The 14,262-nt window shown below is 44.2% G+C and overlaps 1 protein-coding gene across 1 annotated transcript in view; it reads left to right on the forward strand.

Moving 5' to 3' along the window:
* Positions 1 to 13,920, forward strand: part of Slob (Slowpoke binding protein) — a 29,477-nt gene extending 15,557 nt beyond the window's left edge. Inside the window, exons 10-14 of the mRNA XM_075669385.1 lie at positions 2,288 to 2,341; positions 4,055 to 4,117; positions 6,845 to 6,921; positions 8,044 to 8,115; positions 8,364 to 13,920. Coding sequence (XP_075525500.1) covers positions 2,288 to 2,341; positions 4,055 to 4,117; positions 6,845 to 6,921; positions 8,044 to 8,115; positions 8,364 to 8,886 — 789 coding nt within the window. The 3' untranslated portion in view covers positions 8,887 to 13,920. The remainder of the gene's footprint in view (positions 1 to 2,287; positions 2,342 to 4,054; positions 4,118 to 6,844; positions 6,922 to 8,043; positions 8,116 to 8,363) is intronic.
* The last annotated feature ends 342 nt before the right edge of the window (positions 13,921 to 14,262 follow it).

Here is a 14,262-nt window from a genome sequence, read left to right on the forward strand (position 1 = left end):
CACAGTCGTCGTCCTTGAATGTCAGGGTCTTCTCTGGTAGAAGCCGATAGAATAGTACAGTCTCATCTGCATTGAAGATGTCTTCCGGTCTGTATTCGGCGAGATATTCACGCAGCTTTCCGTCCTTCCACGTGGCGCATGTTTCCTGTTTAACGGACGCCTTTTCACCACACGCGCTCTTGAAAACCAGGTCATGGCGATCTTTAAAGCGCGTCAGCCATCCATCTGACGAAACGAAGTCATCGATCCCCAACATTGCTGCACGCGTTCGGGCTTTCATCGCAACGATGTCTCCGCTGAGAAGAAGTTTGTTGCTCCTGGCCTCCCTAATCCAAACCAGCAGAGCCTTCTCCAACTCTGGGTAAGCGCCGGTGCGCATTCGCTTCCGAGAAGTCTTGAACTTGTCGTTCTCAAATGCATCCATTATTGTGCGCTTGTTCTTGATGTAGTTAGAGAGTGTGTTCGGCTTGATCCCGTACTTCCGCGCTATGTCTTGTTTGGCGGCACCTCCCTTCTCAACTTCCTTGAAAACCTCGACTTTCGTTGCCAGGTCGAGCGTGCGATAAGAGCCACGGTTTGCCATGGCTATAAACTGCGCGACTAGGTACAGTCAATTCCGAATCACTCGTGGAACAACCTAGCCTACGGGCTTCCCGCACAAAGGCGCTCGACCAACACACGCCTATACGCTGCGCACGCTGCAAGACTAATCTCGCACAATCTCGCCACTGCCAGTATGCAGCGCTACGTGCACCTATGGCACCCGCGTGGCCTCCGCGATCAGCTCCGGCCATGCGCGGCAGCCGTGCGTGGCCTCCGGCGGGGGCCGCTTCGCCCCCCACCAGAGTTGATTGCGGAGGCCACGGCAGCCGTAGCAATGAATAATCGCACCGCTCCAAGAAGGATGGCGTTGCGGGCGGCTGCGGTGGCGATGACACCAACGTGGAGCACGGAACTGTTGCAACACTTGAAAAATTGCACATTCTACCAAAGAATGATGGTCACCTCGAGGATCCCGGCTGAAAATTAACTTCCAATTAAACAATATTACTGGATGAGGACTTCGAATTATCGAGCGATTTCTTCTATAGGATTACATGCAAAACTGACGGGACCAGCACTTCACTTCTAATTAACCGAAAATTCCAATTAAGCGGCTTCGAATTATCGGGAGTCGACTGTACTAGTTTATACCTGTTGAACTTGAAATGGTCTGTAGAGGGAGCTTATAGGGAGGCATAAATTATATAGCTTGAAGTCATAAACACCGATGATATTTTGGCGCTGTTTTTGTTGGCCATTACAAGGTTTGCATTTTAGCTTTAATGCTCTTCAGTTCAAGAGTGAGAGGAGCTCTTTAGCGAAAACTGGAGAGATTTGCCTGCCGTCACGCTAAGCATGCTTCTCCAAGCGAATGCACATAAATGAAATGATACACGCAGGACACACGGCAGACACCCAACACGCACAAAACATGTAACGCACAACATACAGGACGGGGAATCTCGGAGTAATGTGCGCGCTTGCTTCTCATGGGAGGTGTTGCCCCGCTGTAGCACCATCTGCAATGAAACCATCGCTGTCGGCATCAGTGGCAGTCAGCATACCAAATGGGGGAGGGAGAAATGTTTATTAAAAATAAATAAGAAGCAACCTCTGTAGTGCTTCAGTTGAAGGGCCTAGAGTTTAAATAGGTTGTATTGCTCCTCAGTAGGTATAACAGCACACTAGGGCAAGCAAGTAATGCATATATGACGGTATGCTTAACAGTGTGTGATAACGACGGAGTGCATGCTTCAGTGATAAACTTAAAGCACAAGCCGTTGAGCAGCCAGAACATCCTTGGTGGTGATTCTTAAGTGCATATCAGTGCCACACAATGGAGCTGAAATTATCAAGTGTTTCAGTGTGATACATCTAATAGATAAAATATTACGCGTTCATGTTCAACTCGTATCAGCCATGTATCATCACTGTGACATGTAGATTAGCTGTTTTCGATTAGCTTCTTTCATTTTGCCGACTTTCACATTCCTTCCTTAGTTTTGTTAACAGCTTTTTCATGAGGTAATACTGTTGTTAAAGAGAAGAAATGCGACTTCTTATGTCAAGGTGTTGATAATAAATTACCTGTGCTTCTCAATTAAAGAGTTCAAATTATGTGTATCTAACTTCATGCAATGTGCTCAAATGCATTGTTTTAGCTATGTTTTGCTTGTATGCTGAATCATCTGCCAAGATTGTACTTTAACATGGCATTCTCCTTGTCTTCTCATTTAACATATAGGTTTTGAGGTTCATCTTTGAGAATGAAAATCACCACTATCCAACTCTAGAAGAGGTAAGTTTCTGCATTTTTTCTGTGACAACTGTGTTACAAACTGCGAACATTAGTTTGTAATGTTCACAGTTTTTACTATCATGTTAACCTCAGGAATATATATGGACAGAAAATCCTGTCATGTTGCTAACATGGATCAGTGAAAACATGAGTAGTAGGCAGCTGTGGCGGCAGGGAATAAAAGGCTGTTATGGCTTCATCTATGGGAACATTCCTGTGGAAGACAGTGGATAAGTGGTTTCGTGCGGCCCATTATGTGTTGCTTTCTTTTTTAATGAGGACTATGCATGAATGAAATCTGGATGCAACTTTGTGTTGCCAGGCTCCTTTGATAACTTTGTATGTGGTCACGAAACTTCTGTGAGATGACTCACTATGCCGTCCAAAGTAGGCACAACATGGTAGTATCGTATTGTTTAGAGGACAGTAGCCATCTGAAGAGGAGGTTTAGTTGCGCGGTTATTTGGACCAGCTGCATAAAGTTTCTATACAGCAGCGTTAAAGAAGGTGAAAAAAAAGCATTTTGTTCGCTCAGTGATCACAAGAGGCACAATTATTGAAATCCAAGACTGCTAGAATTTCACTAAATTGTAGATTTTACTTCAATCATAAAGACTGCTGAACTGGTGCCATGTTGCTAGAACTTTTCAGTGGTGGTAACTGTGTCAATTAAAGGATGGGCCATATGTTTGATTACTACAAATAGTAACTGAATTGAAACCTTTGCCTGTAGTGCAGTTTTTTATTTCAGAAACGCTAGGCCACTTGTGGCCATTACTTGAATGCAACACTTTTTTTTGTGCCGACTTTTAAAGGGACACTGAACCACTCTTTACTGAAGTGGAGAAAGGCATCTGAAGTGAAAAATAGGCTATTTCAGAAATACTTTGCCGCAAAAAGTACTTCAATGTGTTCAGCAGAAGCGGAGTTATTGGCAATCAAACACAGTCTCTGCTGTGCTCTCTTTCATTCTTCAATGCCTTGCACTGCGAAGGCTGCAGCGCATTGGGACGTGCCCACAACACTCCACCTTTGAAATATTACCGTGGCGCGCAGTTCACATTTCATTTTGGATGTTAGCGTAGACACCACGACTTCCGCTTTGGGTGCCTACGACACACCAAACATATGCCAAACGCAGTGGTCCTCAGCAAGCCGCAGTGCACTTAGCCAGTGAACCCGTGGCGGCACTCCACGGTGACTGTGGTATCTACAACATGTAGCCGACTGCAGCTTTATATCAGCTATCAGCCAATAGCAGTTGTCTAAGGGAATGAAGAAATAAAGCATCCAGAAGAGAGTGAGGACAGGGCCTTCTGTTGAAGTTGGAGCGTTTGAGAGAAAGATGACTTCACGATCCACTTGCGAGTTCCACGCACCGCGTACGACAGCAAAACTTGGCCGAGATATTCACAGCAGCGTAGGATACCCGCTGACTATGTTGTCTCACCAAGCTCGAGGGGTAGTTCAGGGCCCCCTTTAACACAACAGTATTGAAACATTACATAACTTTTACAGTAGGTGCGCATCGTCACCTCCTCATGCTGACATCTAGTTCCTTCTGAAAGGCTACTTTCAGAAGGAACATGGCTACTTTCGGCAGCATAGTTAACTATCACACAGATGTTTTATGAACAGCAGAAAAAAAAGATGTTGTCAGAGGACTCTGGTGTTGTGTTGGCATGTGAATCAAGCACTCCTGTTCTTTTGCAGGTTGCCACGCTGGATTTTTTCCGCAATATCGACCTGCGCGAGCTCACATCTCACACTGTGCCTGTGAGTAATGGGATAATGTTATTACACTCAACCAGTCCTTCTAGGCACTGTTATGGTACTCCTAGCAAGACTGAGACAATGCCGTTTCTCTTTCACGTTTAGCAGGCAGCACCGTGGAAGCTGTGCAAATAGTGCAGTCTCGAAAGTCTTGCTATACACATTTTGCAATGCAGTTACTTTTGATCTGCAATGGTTACAATGGAATACTTGATATATTAAAACTAAATCTTGTGGGTGTGAGGATGTTTCAAATTGGTTTGAAACAGGTCCTTGAAATCCTTGAATACCCTTGAAATTGCAAATTGTGTTTTCAAAACCTTCAGGTACCAGATTTTCTAGAAAATGAGTGACTTTATTTCACACGGGGCCAAAAGGGGTATGCCTTATTCCCGGATCGGCACTTTTGGGGATTCCTTCAATTACACATCGCTGGCGCAAGACACATCGGCATCTATGAGCAGCAGTATTCTTGGCACAGTGCGAAGCACGCTATTTTATCACAGTGCAGGAGTGCAGCCGCCTGTCAACGAATCCAGTGCTAGTCATACAGGAAGCAAAAGTATCTTTGGAAGCAATGACTGGAAAACATGGCCCAAGTTTGTCAGCGCTTGCACGCACATGTGCGCTTCCCTTTGACCCAAGTAGTCCGCGATTTCCTAGCGATGCATATTGTGCTATTCTTTTTCACACTTTTCGTGACTCATCAGTGGTCAGAGCAACACTCCACCCACGTTATCAGCAGGATCAGCCGGCCATGAATGGTGGATGATAAGAGTGGAATGAAACTCGCACACAAATCGGGCAAATTGCGAATGCAGCTTTTACAACTTCGTGGCTTGACTTTTACTCTGGTTTGAGCGAAGTCAGCGACTAGTACATCATCTATGCCTTTATTTTTGGCTCCCCCTTGGGCTAGCAACCCATTAAGTCCCTTCGATTTGCCTGCGCCAATGTAAAGCAGCTCACGGCGGTGCACAACAACTTCAGAAATTGTGGAACTTGATTTCCGTGGTGCAGGCACAATGAGACACTCAAAACAAATGCCAAGGTGCACAGAAGGTGCTAGCATTATCTTTGGCTTGTTTTACTAATGTTTTGTCCTACTAATGTTCGCTGTGTGCATAAGTTTGAGAGGTCCTAAACCACAGGTATGGTCAGCTTCTGAAGCGCAAGCGGGGTTTGAGTGACGCGTGCGCTCGTGTGCAGCGTCATCTGTCGCGCTGCTGCTTAGCACATGCAAGTCTGCACCAAGTCGACACCGACAGTAGAGAGGGTGTAGCAAAATCGTTAACCAGCCCAGCACGTTTACTGCACCTTTTGAAACGAATGGCGTGGATCAGAGGGCGCCGTTGCTGTGCCATTGAAGTGAATGGCAGGGTGCAGCACCTCGCAAACTGGTTCAGGTGGTGCAAGAAAATCGAACAGACCTGTTAAAAAAGATAAAATCTTAACAGCATGAGCATCAGCTGCTGGCCACATTGTGCATATCCGATCCGGGTTGTAAGTGTTTTTTTCCTTGCGTGTTGGCTATGGTGTTGCAGCGCACATAGTTAGCAAGTGATGCGCACAGCCTTTTCTTCCACGCATACAGCTGGCAGGCTTGAGAAAAGTAGTAATCTAAAATTTTACGCGTGCGCTGCCGTGGTATTCGCAAAATTTCTTCAAAGGTCCTTGAAAAGTCCTTGAATTTTGTCTCGGGAACCTGTACGATCCCTGACATTATTTGTGCAGCTATGAGATTCTAGTATGCGACATGCCATGTTTCGGTCGTAGGCTCTAATGGTGCACTGTAGCCTCTGGTTGCAGAGACATGTCACTTCAAACATAGAGCAACACATTAAATCAATCAGTCACACACTAAATGTGTGATTGATTGATTGACTGACTGAAAAGTGGCTTAGTAAGAGGATGTTTTAAGACGTGAATTTGTGAGAACATGACAACATTTAGTGCCGCACCTACATCTTTTTATTTTTTGCTGATGAATATTTTTCAGCAGATTCTCACTGTCATTAGTTTATCACTTGGTGCAACCTGCTGCATCTGAAATTTCTTGGATGTTGTCACTAATTCACAAGCAAAACAGTGTTTTCTAATCGTTTAAACGTGCAACATAAATAGTGTTGCACATTTTCACATGTGCGTACGCGAGCACCGGTGATTACTTGGGAATATTCAGTGCAACTTTTATAAATAGTGTTCATACTTAAGCTGCCAGTTTAATTTTGATGATCGTGCTCGCTGCTATCATTGTACTTTGAGTGTAGGTTGTTTTTGAAATCACGAGTTAACGCAATAAAAAGTTAGAGTCTGAACTAACAGTTTTGGCTCTGTTCACTTCTTCATCGTCCCTATGAGGTGACGTAAGGTGGAGGTGCCATGCTCAACAACATAACGACAATGTGACGCTATCAAAGTAATTGTGTTAGCCAACAGGCACTAGTACGAGCAGGAGCTGCATATTTAGTCACACGCATGCAGCTCTAATGTCCTGGTTATGAATGTATGAAGTTATTTTTTCAGATTGTTTTTGAATAGGACGGCCAGTCGCTCACTTTATTTCTTGTCCCTAATTTAAACAAACGCCTGCATCCCTTTGTGTTTCAAATTAACGCAGTGAAATGTACATACGAGTTCAAATTCCAACTTTATTTTCCTTGATTTGTGTTACCCATGGTATTGCATGTTGTTACTATAAGCCCCTTTTGTCCGGTGACTACATTTCAGCCCATCCTAAGGACCAACCTGAGCTCAACTGCCAAACACCTCCTACGAGATGTTCAAAAGTTCTATCGCAATAAAGGGTATGTTAATAGCTTTTGTACACTTGCAAATCCGTGCTGAAAACTGCTGTGACATTCATTGAAGAACGAAATTTCCGTGAAGGACACCACGCGTCTTGCACACAATGCCATGGCTTGTCACAGAAAGTCTACGGCAGCTTGCTGTTCTAGGAGATGCTCCTCTGCTGCTGAGAGTTTTCTGAACTTCAGGGATCATTATATGCGGGGACATTTTGATGAGATGAAAAAATTATTATTATTGTTGTTGTTGTAACAAAAACTAACACTGTTTCATGCAGCTGTAACTTAACACCATCATCATTGAAAATACCTTATAAAAGATGGTGTGCCATATGGACAAGGAGCAAGAGAAGCGCACATTCCTGTCTGTAAGGTCTTGAGAAAGTAAGGCGGCTTGAGAAATGTGTGGTCACTGGTGTAAACAGTTTCAATTAATTTACTTATGAAGGAAGGAGGTTTTCTTCGTGAAAAGAAAATGACACATAGAAAATTCTTGCCCTCTAGTTCTGCTGCAGATTTTGTGAAGAGATATTGATCTCTTTTCTGAACATACTAATTTTTCTGTACTTCGAGCTGCAGGTGTATTCTCCCGAGGATGTCGAGAGGTTGGCTTTTTTTGCTAGTATCAATCGCATAGTGGCAGAGCATGCCTTATATTGAAGTGAGAAAGGAAGGACACATTATATGTGGAGCCTGGTTCCAAATGTAATGCGATGTGCTTTCCCAAGTTGGTAATTATAGTAAATGGTAAGTTCATGTTATATTTGTGAAAGTAAACTGTAATAAATGGCAAGTGGCCATACTGACAAAACATTACTCAAGTTGAAAGGCAGTGGGCTCACTTATTGGGCAGCTATAACAACTGTTATTTATGAAAGTTTCGTTAATAAAATATGAGATTAAACCAGCCTGCATACGTTTTGTATGTTACGAACAGTCAGCCCACAGCATTTATGTTTTTATGAATTTCAAGGAAAGCTTGTTTGCTTATCAGAAGCATAAAAACAGATATTTATACCAAACTAGAATGTTTCGAAAACCTAGAAAAAAAAAAGAAAAAGGTTGTTGATGATTCATTGTCTTTCAGGCATACTCCTCACACATGGTCGTTTTCTTTTTCAGAAAACTCAAGACGTCACGATCTATATCAGTGTCTTCGTGTGATGGTGGAGAGTCTTCTGACAGCGAAAAAGCGTAAGCCTGCGACATTCTTTTTCTTTTCCATGTGCCTATCTAGTACCATTCTAAAAGGAAAAAGAAAGGAAAGGAGCTGAGTTGAACTAACTTTAGCTAATTTGCTGCACTTCTAGAGTATGTTACCGTTTCCAGCAACACCTAGACTCACCTTGTTGCAGTGCTTTGTGTTTTGTCTAGCAGGGTCACCATAGAGCAATGTAAATGTGCACATTACGTGTCTGGCTGTGTTTGGCACATCACTGCAGAGGCCTGTTGCCGCGTGGCATTCGGGCCAAGCGGCGACCGCCGATGAGCCCCAGCCAGGCACCACTGGTGCTCAAGAAACCGTGTCCGCCGCCACCGTGTTCTTCAGAGCTGCTGTCTCCGCCTGCCGGCTCCTCTTCTTCTCCACCTCCCGAGTTTTCCTCGTCCCCTCCGCAAGCGGAGACTCCACCTCCCGAGGGCACGTCAACGTTCCCGCCCTCGAAAGCCTCGGACACGTCCCCTGTCGACACCGAGGCCACGTCTCCTCTTGGCCCTGTGGCCACGACCCCTCATGAGCCTGAGGCAACGCCTGCTCACAACGGCGTCGGTGATGCTGGTGTCACGGTCACCACCTTCATGACGCCTCTTGTTGACACCCCGCCTCCCAAGGTTCCGCCCCGTCCACCTGTATGGGTCCAGTCGCAGTCCAGCGTGAGCACTTGCGGCTCGCTTGAATTTTGCACACCACCGTCCAGTCCGCAGATTGACAGTGCCGAATGGTGTAGTTCGGAGTGCATTACGTGATCCTCTGTGCCATAACTACATAGTTAAAGCAATTCAAAGCAGTTTTCTAATTCTTCTTGCACACTGAGGTCACACCTGCGAATGATGGCGCTTAGTTACTCTTGCAGGGAAGTATATATATGCAGTGTTCACGTTGGCCTTGCTGTCAGATAGTGGCACGTTGAGTGCAATTAACAATTGGCCTTGGTTTCAGTGTAGATGTGAGCTGGCATTCATTCATCCCAGAAGTGCATATGGGACGAGCATGGGCCAAAGATGGTGCACTTATCTGTACAGTGATCACCAGTCCAATGCCACAGCTGAATGACACTCACACACAACACACACGTGCGCACACACACACGCACACACTCTCTCTTGTGCCTCTGCTGTTCGCTATTACTGTGGTCTGAACTTCCTGCATCAATTAGAGGGTCCCTGCAACATGTTTTATGAAAGGCACAGAAAGTGTGCGGAATCAAAAGGTATCTCCTAACGAACCGTTTTGAACAAAGGGTTCTTTAGTGTACCTTGTATGAGCAGTGTTGTCGGCAGTCACAATGCTGCCGCTACCACACACTCACGACCTATTCCTCCCTTTTTCCTCATTCGAACTGTGTTCAAGTTGAGCCATTATGCCATTGTAGAGTGATGCCCGCTGTGCTTCGCCCATGAACATTCCAAGCATTTGTATCAGCGTGACCTCGAGATTGTGTCGTACAGCCCTACACAGCTTGCACTGTCTTGGAGGACAAAGTGTCAGCGTGGCGGTATCGTTCTTCTCCACCAGATGACGCCACTGCTATATCGGTGGTGCGATTTTTCTGCTTTTGCCTTTGCCAGAGGTAGTGCAGATTCGTGATGTAACAAAATCTGGCCAATTAGCATCACTTCTAAATTTGTGTAGGAATGCACATGAAGAGTACTAGAGATGTTAGAAAGTTGGAGGAAATAGCAGGTGGAGGTCATTTGGACCAAATGGTAGACTGTCTGCTGCACTTACAGGAACAATGCAGTCGAATGTGATTTAACAAAGTTGCTTCCAACACAAAAATACCTTCGTTATATCTGATATGTGTTATAAGTATATATTTCTTACATGCTGATATCTGCGATAAACATTGTAGATAATTCATTACATTGATGTTTATTATGTTGAGGTTCTACTGTACTGTACAGGCCCAGATGTTCATGGTAGTATTGTCCAGTGAACTGGGTACTGGAACTGTCCACTGGGTTCAAAAAGTGTTGCAGACCCTTTCAAACAACCGAAATGCTAACAAAAATTCCTCCACTTGCTCTCTTCAGAGACGCTGGCATTATCCGTTTCTTCTTCAAAGTACGTTACATACTGGCAACACAAAGCAAGCTTTCCTTGTCACCAAGCTTTCAGCTTTGCCGTTGACCGTTGCGGGCAACTTTTGCGGACAGGAAAATTTGTATGAATATTGAATGTCTGTACAATAGCAGAGTTACATTTAAGACGAAGGTAAGGCTTCTCTCCCACTCTAGAGGTAGTATCACACTTTGGATTAACATTAATACAAATTCCAATGTTTTGACTGGAACCTTGTCTGAATGTTGATGCCAGTCACACTTCCGTGCCTGTAATTTTGAGAGAGCCAGCTAGTCTGGTCGGCAGCCCCTGCACAGTCCCCTGATTTCGCTGTTGGCCAGCTCAGATGCCTGGCAATTAGCAGAGGGATGTAGCTACGAGACAACCTTATTTAGGTTTCTCATACGGCCTTATACAAAGTAATTAGAAGTTGGCATCTTTCTCAGAGGGTCTGCAGTGTTGCTGACATACACAGAGGGTTCACTGGAAGATGACTTGAAGTGGCCAATAGTGAGCAAACAATGGAGGCCTCAGCTTGGAGCCAACATTTCAACAGAGAAATTTGCCCTTGTAGGTCGCCAGGGTAAGCGGATACTCGCACTCACTCAGAAATATTTTTGCAGGCTATGTTGTCACTCAAGTTTCTGCTCACACCTGCTCGCCAATGCTCACACTTGTTCAGAGTCACTTCCATTCACATCAACACCCACTCACACTCATGCTAGCATCCACTCCCACTCCCCGACAGTAACTCAGGTTCATACTTACATCCACTCAAAGTCACTGTCACTGACTTTTTTTTTTCTACTCGCGTTATCCAGCACTCACCCTTCTTCATGATCATGTTCACTCAATGTCGCCGACACTCAGTCCTGTTCATTGCTCACTTTCACCCACACCCTTCAACCCTCACTAATGCTCTATTTTTCACCTGCGAAATGAGTGTGGAGCAAGTACGAATCACTGTGCTCGTGACTGAGCGTGCTGACCTATGCCTGTCTTCGCCAGGACCCAAACTAAAGCAGGTGTCTCTTGTAAAAGATGTTGGCTCTGGCCTGAAGCTTCCCTTGTTGTCCTGCTGTTGATCATGACTGCACATGTGCCATTGACTCCTGCTTTATTGTCACTTTAGGTGTCAATCTGTGGACTTGCACCCGCATTTATTGAGCATTGAATTGTTCGTTGAATGTAGTAACTTTCCTGCGCAATGCTAGGTATCACACTATTGTGTGAGAAGGCCTTCTGTTCTTTCAGTGCACGTAATCTAGCAGACGCAAATTGTGAGAATTTTCTATTTTTTTGGAAAGACGGACTTGTAATGTTTATGATGTCGTCGAAGTGGATGTTAACAATCTCGTCGTGGGTGGCTAATCGAACAACCTGCCTTGATGTCCCCAAGTGCCCGTGAACACTTCAGCCAGGAAATTGAGATTGTTATGGGTGTCAGGGCCAATCTGCTTTTCCACTGGCATAGAAACAACTGTAAAGTGTGCTGTGACTTTCCAGAAAGTTCGAATTAATTGTGGTATCTATACAGTAATCTCTCTCTCTCTCTCTCTCTTGCTTGTTTGTTTGTGTTTTGGCATTTATATTACTGTCACTGAAAGGTGCAAAATTTTTCAGTCCTTACTTGGCAAGTCCTTTGAAAGGAAAGCACACTTAGGTCCAGACCACACATATGTTTGCAGAAGCGTGCCAGCTTACGTCTATGCGCCTGCCGTGCTGTCGACGCAAGGGACACACGACATCACATGCTTACTGGGCTCACTCATAGATATCCTGGCAAGCGCCACTTCATACTTCATTATTGATTGCGTTTCAAAGCGCTTCAAATATCTTTAAATGTAATTGTTATATTTTTAGAGCTGTTGGATAAGCACAAAAAAAGTAAAGAAAAAGCAATTTCTCACATCATATAACTCTGCCTCACTGAGAGTTGATTGTACCATGCCATAGCTGCGTAGCCAGACGTGAGGCAGCCCAAGCGTGCGATAACAGAGAGGCGCTGTTCACTGGGATTGTGCTGCGTTTTGATGTTTTTGATGCATGCGAGCCGGGCCGCACCATCTTTGCATGCGTGGCTGTGCGGACGCAAGCTTGTATGCATCCGCAACCGTACGTGTGGTCTAGGCTTTATTCAATCCATAACTCCGGAGGCAGCAGAATGAGTGCCAAAATAAAGTTATGTGAGCTTTTCCAGCACTCACATTATGAAAACAAAAAGAAGAAAAGAAAGAAAAAAGACATTTCCACAATTCAGAAATTCCGCTTGCCTGCCGTTTGGAAAAACATATGGCGATATTTTATAGCCTTTTCCGAGTGCACGACTCTTGGAATTTCTGGTCCTTTATTTAGATGTGGTCTCAGTGGTATCTCGATCAGTCTCTGTTTGCATCAATTTTTACCATTGTTGTTGTTGCAACAAGTTGCTAATCTGTTACTGAAACAAGGTTAGGTACTACAGAAGTCATTAACGTAATGCTGCAGAGAAGTAGCTGTTCTACAATGCTCACACATTGGCTGTGTTTCATTTATTGGGATTAATTCAGTCCCAATAATGATCCTTATCATTACTGGGACGAAATCATAATAAGAACAACTTTGTCAAGAGTCTCTTCAACTGTCTGCAGTAATACTCGTGCCTCTATCGAATTGCTTGTGGCAGGAATCAAGTTAAAAAATATCAGACTTCGGGTTCAGTGATTAAGCTTTGAGTAGCCCCCGACTGTGAATGATATTTTGAGAGAATAAACCCACTAAAGTGGCACATGAAAGCAAATGTGCACTACTAACTGTTAAAGAGCTGGGCTGCAGGAACCAAGTAGTTAACTAGTTGAGTTGGTGCCTGTTCAAAGATAGGATTCCAGAGTATCAAGGGTGATTATGCACAGTGCTTTGTCTGTTATGCTAACACTTGGGCTGAGTCATGCTATTCTGATATTCTGTCCTTGGTCGAGGTGAGTCTCAACTACTGACACTTCTAAATGCTTTTTTTTCTAAGAGCCATTATTAAGCTTAAAAATTTAGAGAAGCTGGGCTGCACCCCTCAATGGTCCACTTCACAGGAAGTAGCCAAAGTGTTGAGCAAATAACACGCTTGTAGTAGTGCTGTAATATGTCAAGGCTCTGCATCGATAGAAGACACTTCAAGATGGATTGTAGCTAGCCAGCATGTTTTGCCAATGCAATAAGGCTTGCATGCACTCCGATGATAGCAGGATTCACTCATACACTCTTCTGTTTGGCCATGCTTCAATAGAACAGGAACTTCTCAGTGGACTTGCAATTAGTGGCTGGTGGAAGGGTAAAGCAGTGTGCTTGAGTAGAAGCTGTAGTTGGGCTAGTTGGAGCACATCTGCTTCCAACGAGTTTAGTGCAAAGCAGACGACCACATATACAAAGGCACACAAGATGAGTGCTGGTAGGGCTCATCTTGTGCTTTTGTATATGTGGTCCTTTGCTTCACATGAAATAGCTATTGTAGATGTTGTAGGGGTGAAGCATGTCTAAAAATTATTGTAGTTTTTCTGTCCTATCTCATTATAATGAAGTCACATCTGACATAATGGTCCTTCGTTATATCCAATATTCATTTTAAGTGCACATGCTGGTAAAATTATAAAAACTCACTACATTGGGTCCATGCGAAATAGATGCAAAGGTGATCCCTCCCACTGGCCAAGATTTTGGCAATTCGTCAGCAACATGCCAAACCAATGTGTGGCATGTGAACAAAGTTAAATTACGTATGCATGCTTCACACCATCATTAATATGCAAACGTGCAGTAAGATCTTGTTGGCTTGCCAGCTGCAGGCCAGTCAAGCCAAGCTGCTAGCTAAAACATTCACGCATATTTAGGATTTGTCGTTTCAAGTTTCTCTTGCTCATTATTTGACATTTTCACTACCAGAATAAATATATTTAGCTGCAAGAGAACAAATATTTGCTTTGCTGTAACCAGTATTATCTTGGATCTTGCATTTGTGCTTTTGTTTTTGGCTGTAGGATACTCGTTGAATTAAGGCATGGCCAACCAAATTTTGGATTTAGTAACTTTCC

Source organism: Dermacentor variabilis, chromosome 9 (assembly GCF_050947875.1).
Source record: "Dermacentor variabilis isolate Ectoservices chromosome 9, ASM5094787v1, whole genome shotgun sequence".
Classification (NCBI taxonomy): Eukaryota; Metazoa; Arthropoda; class Arachnida; order Ixodida; family Ixodidae; genus Dermacentor; species Dermacentor variabilis.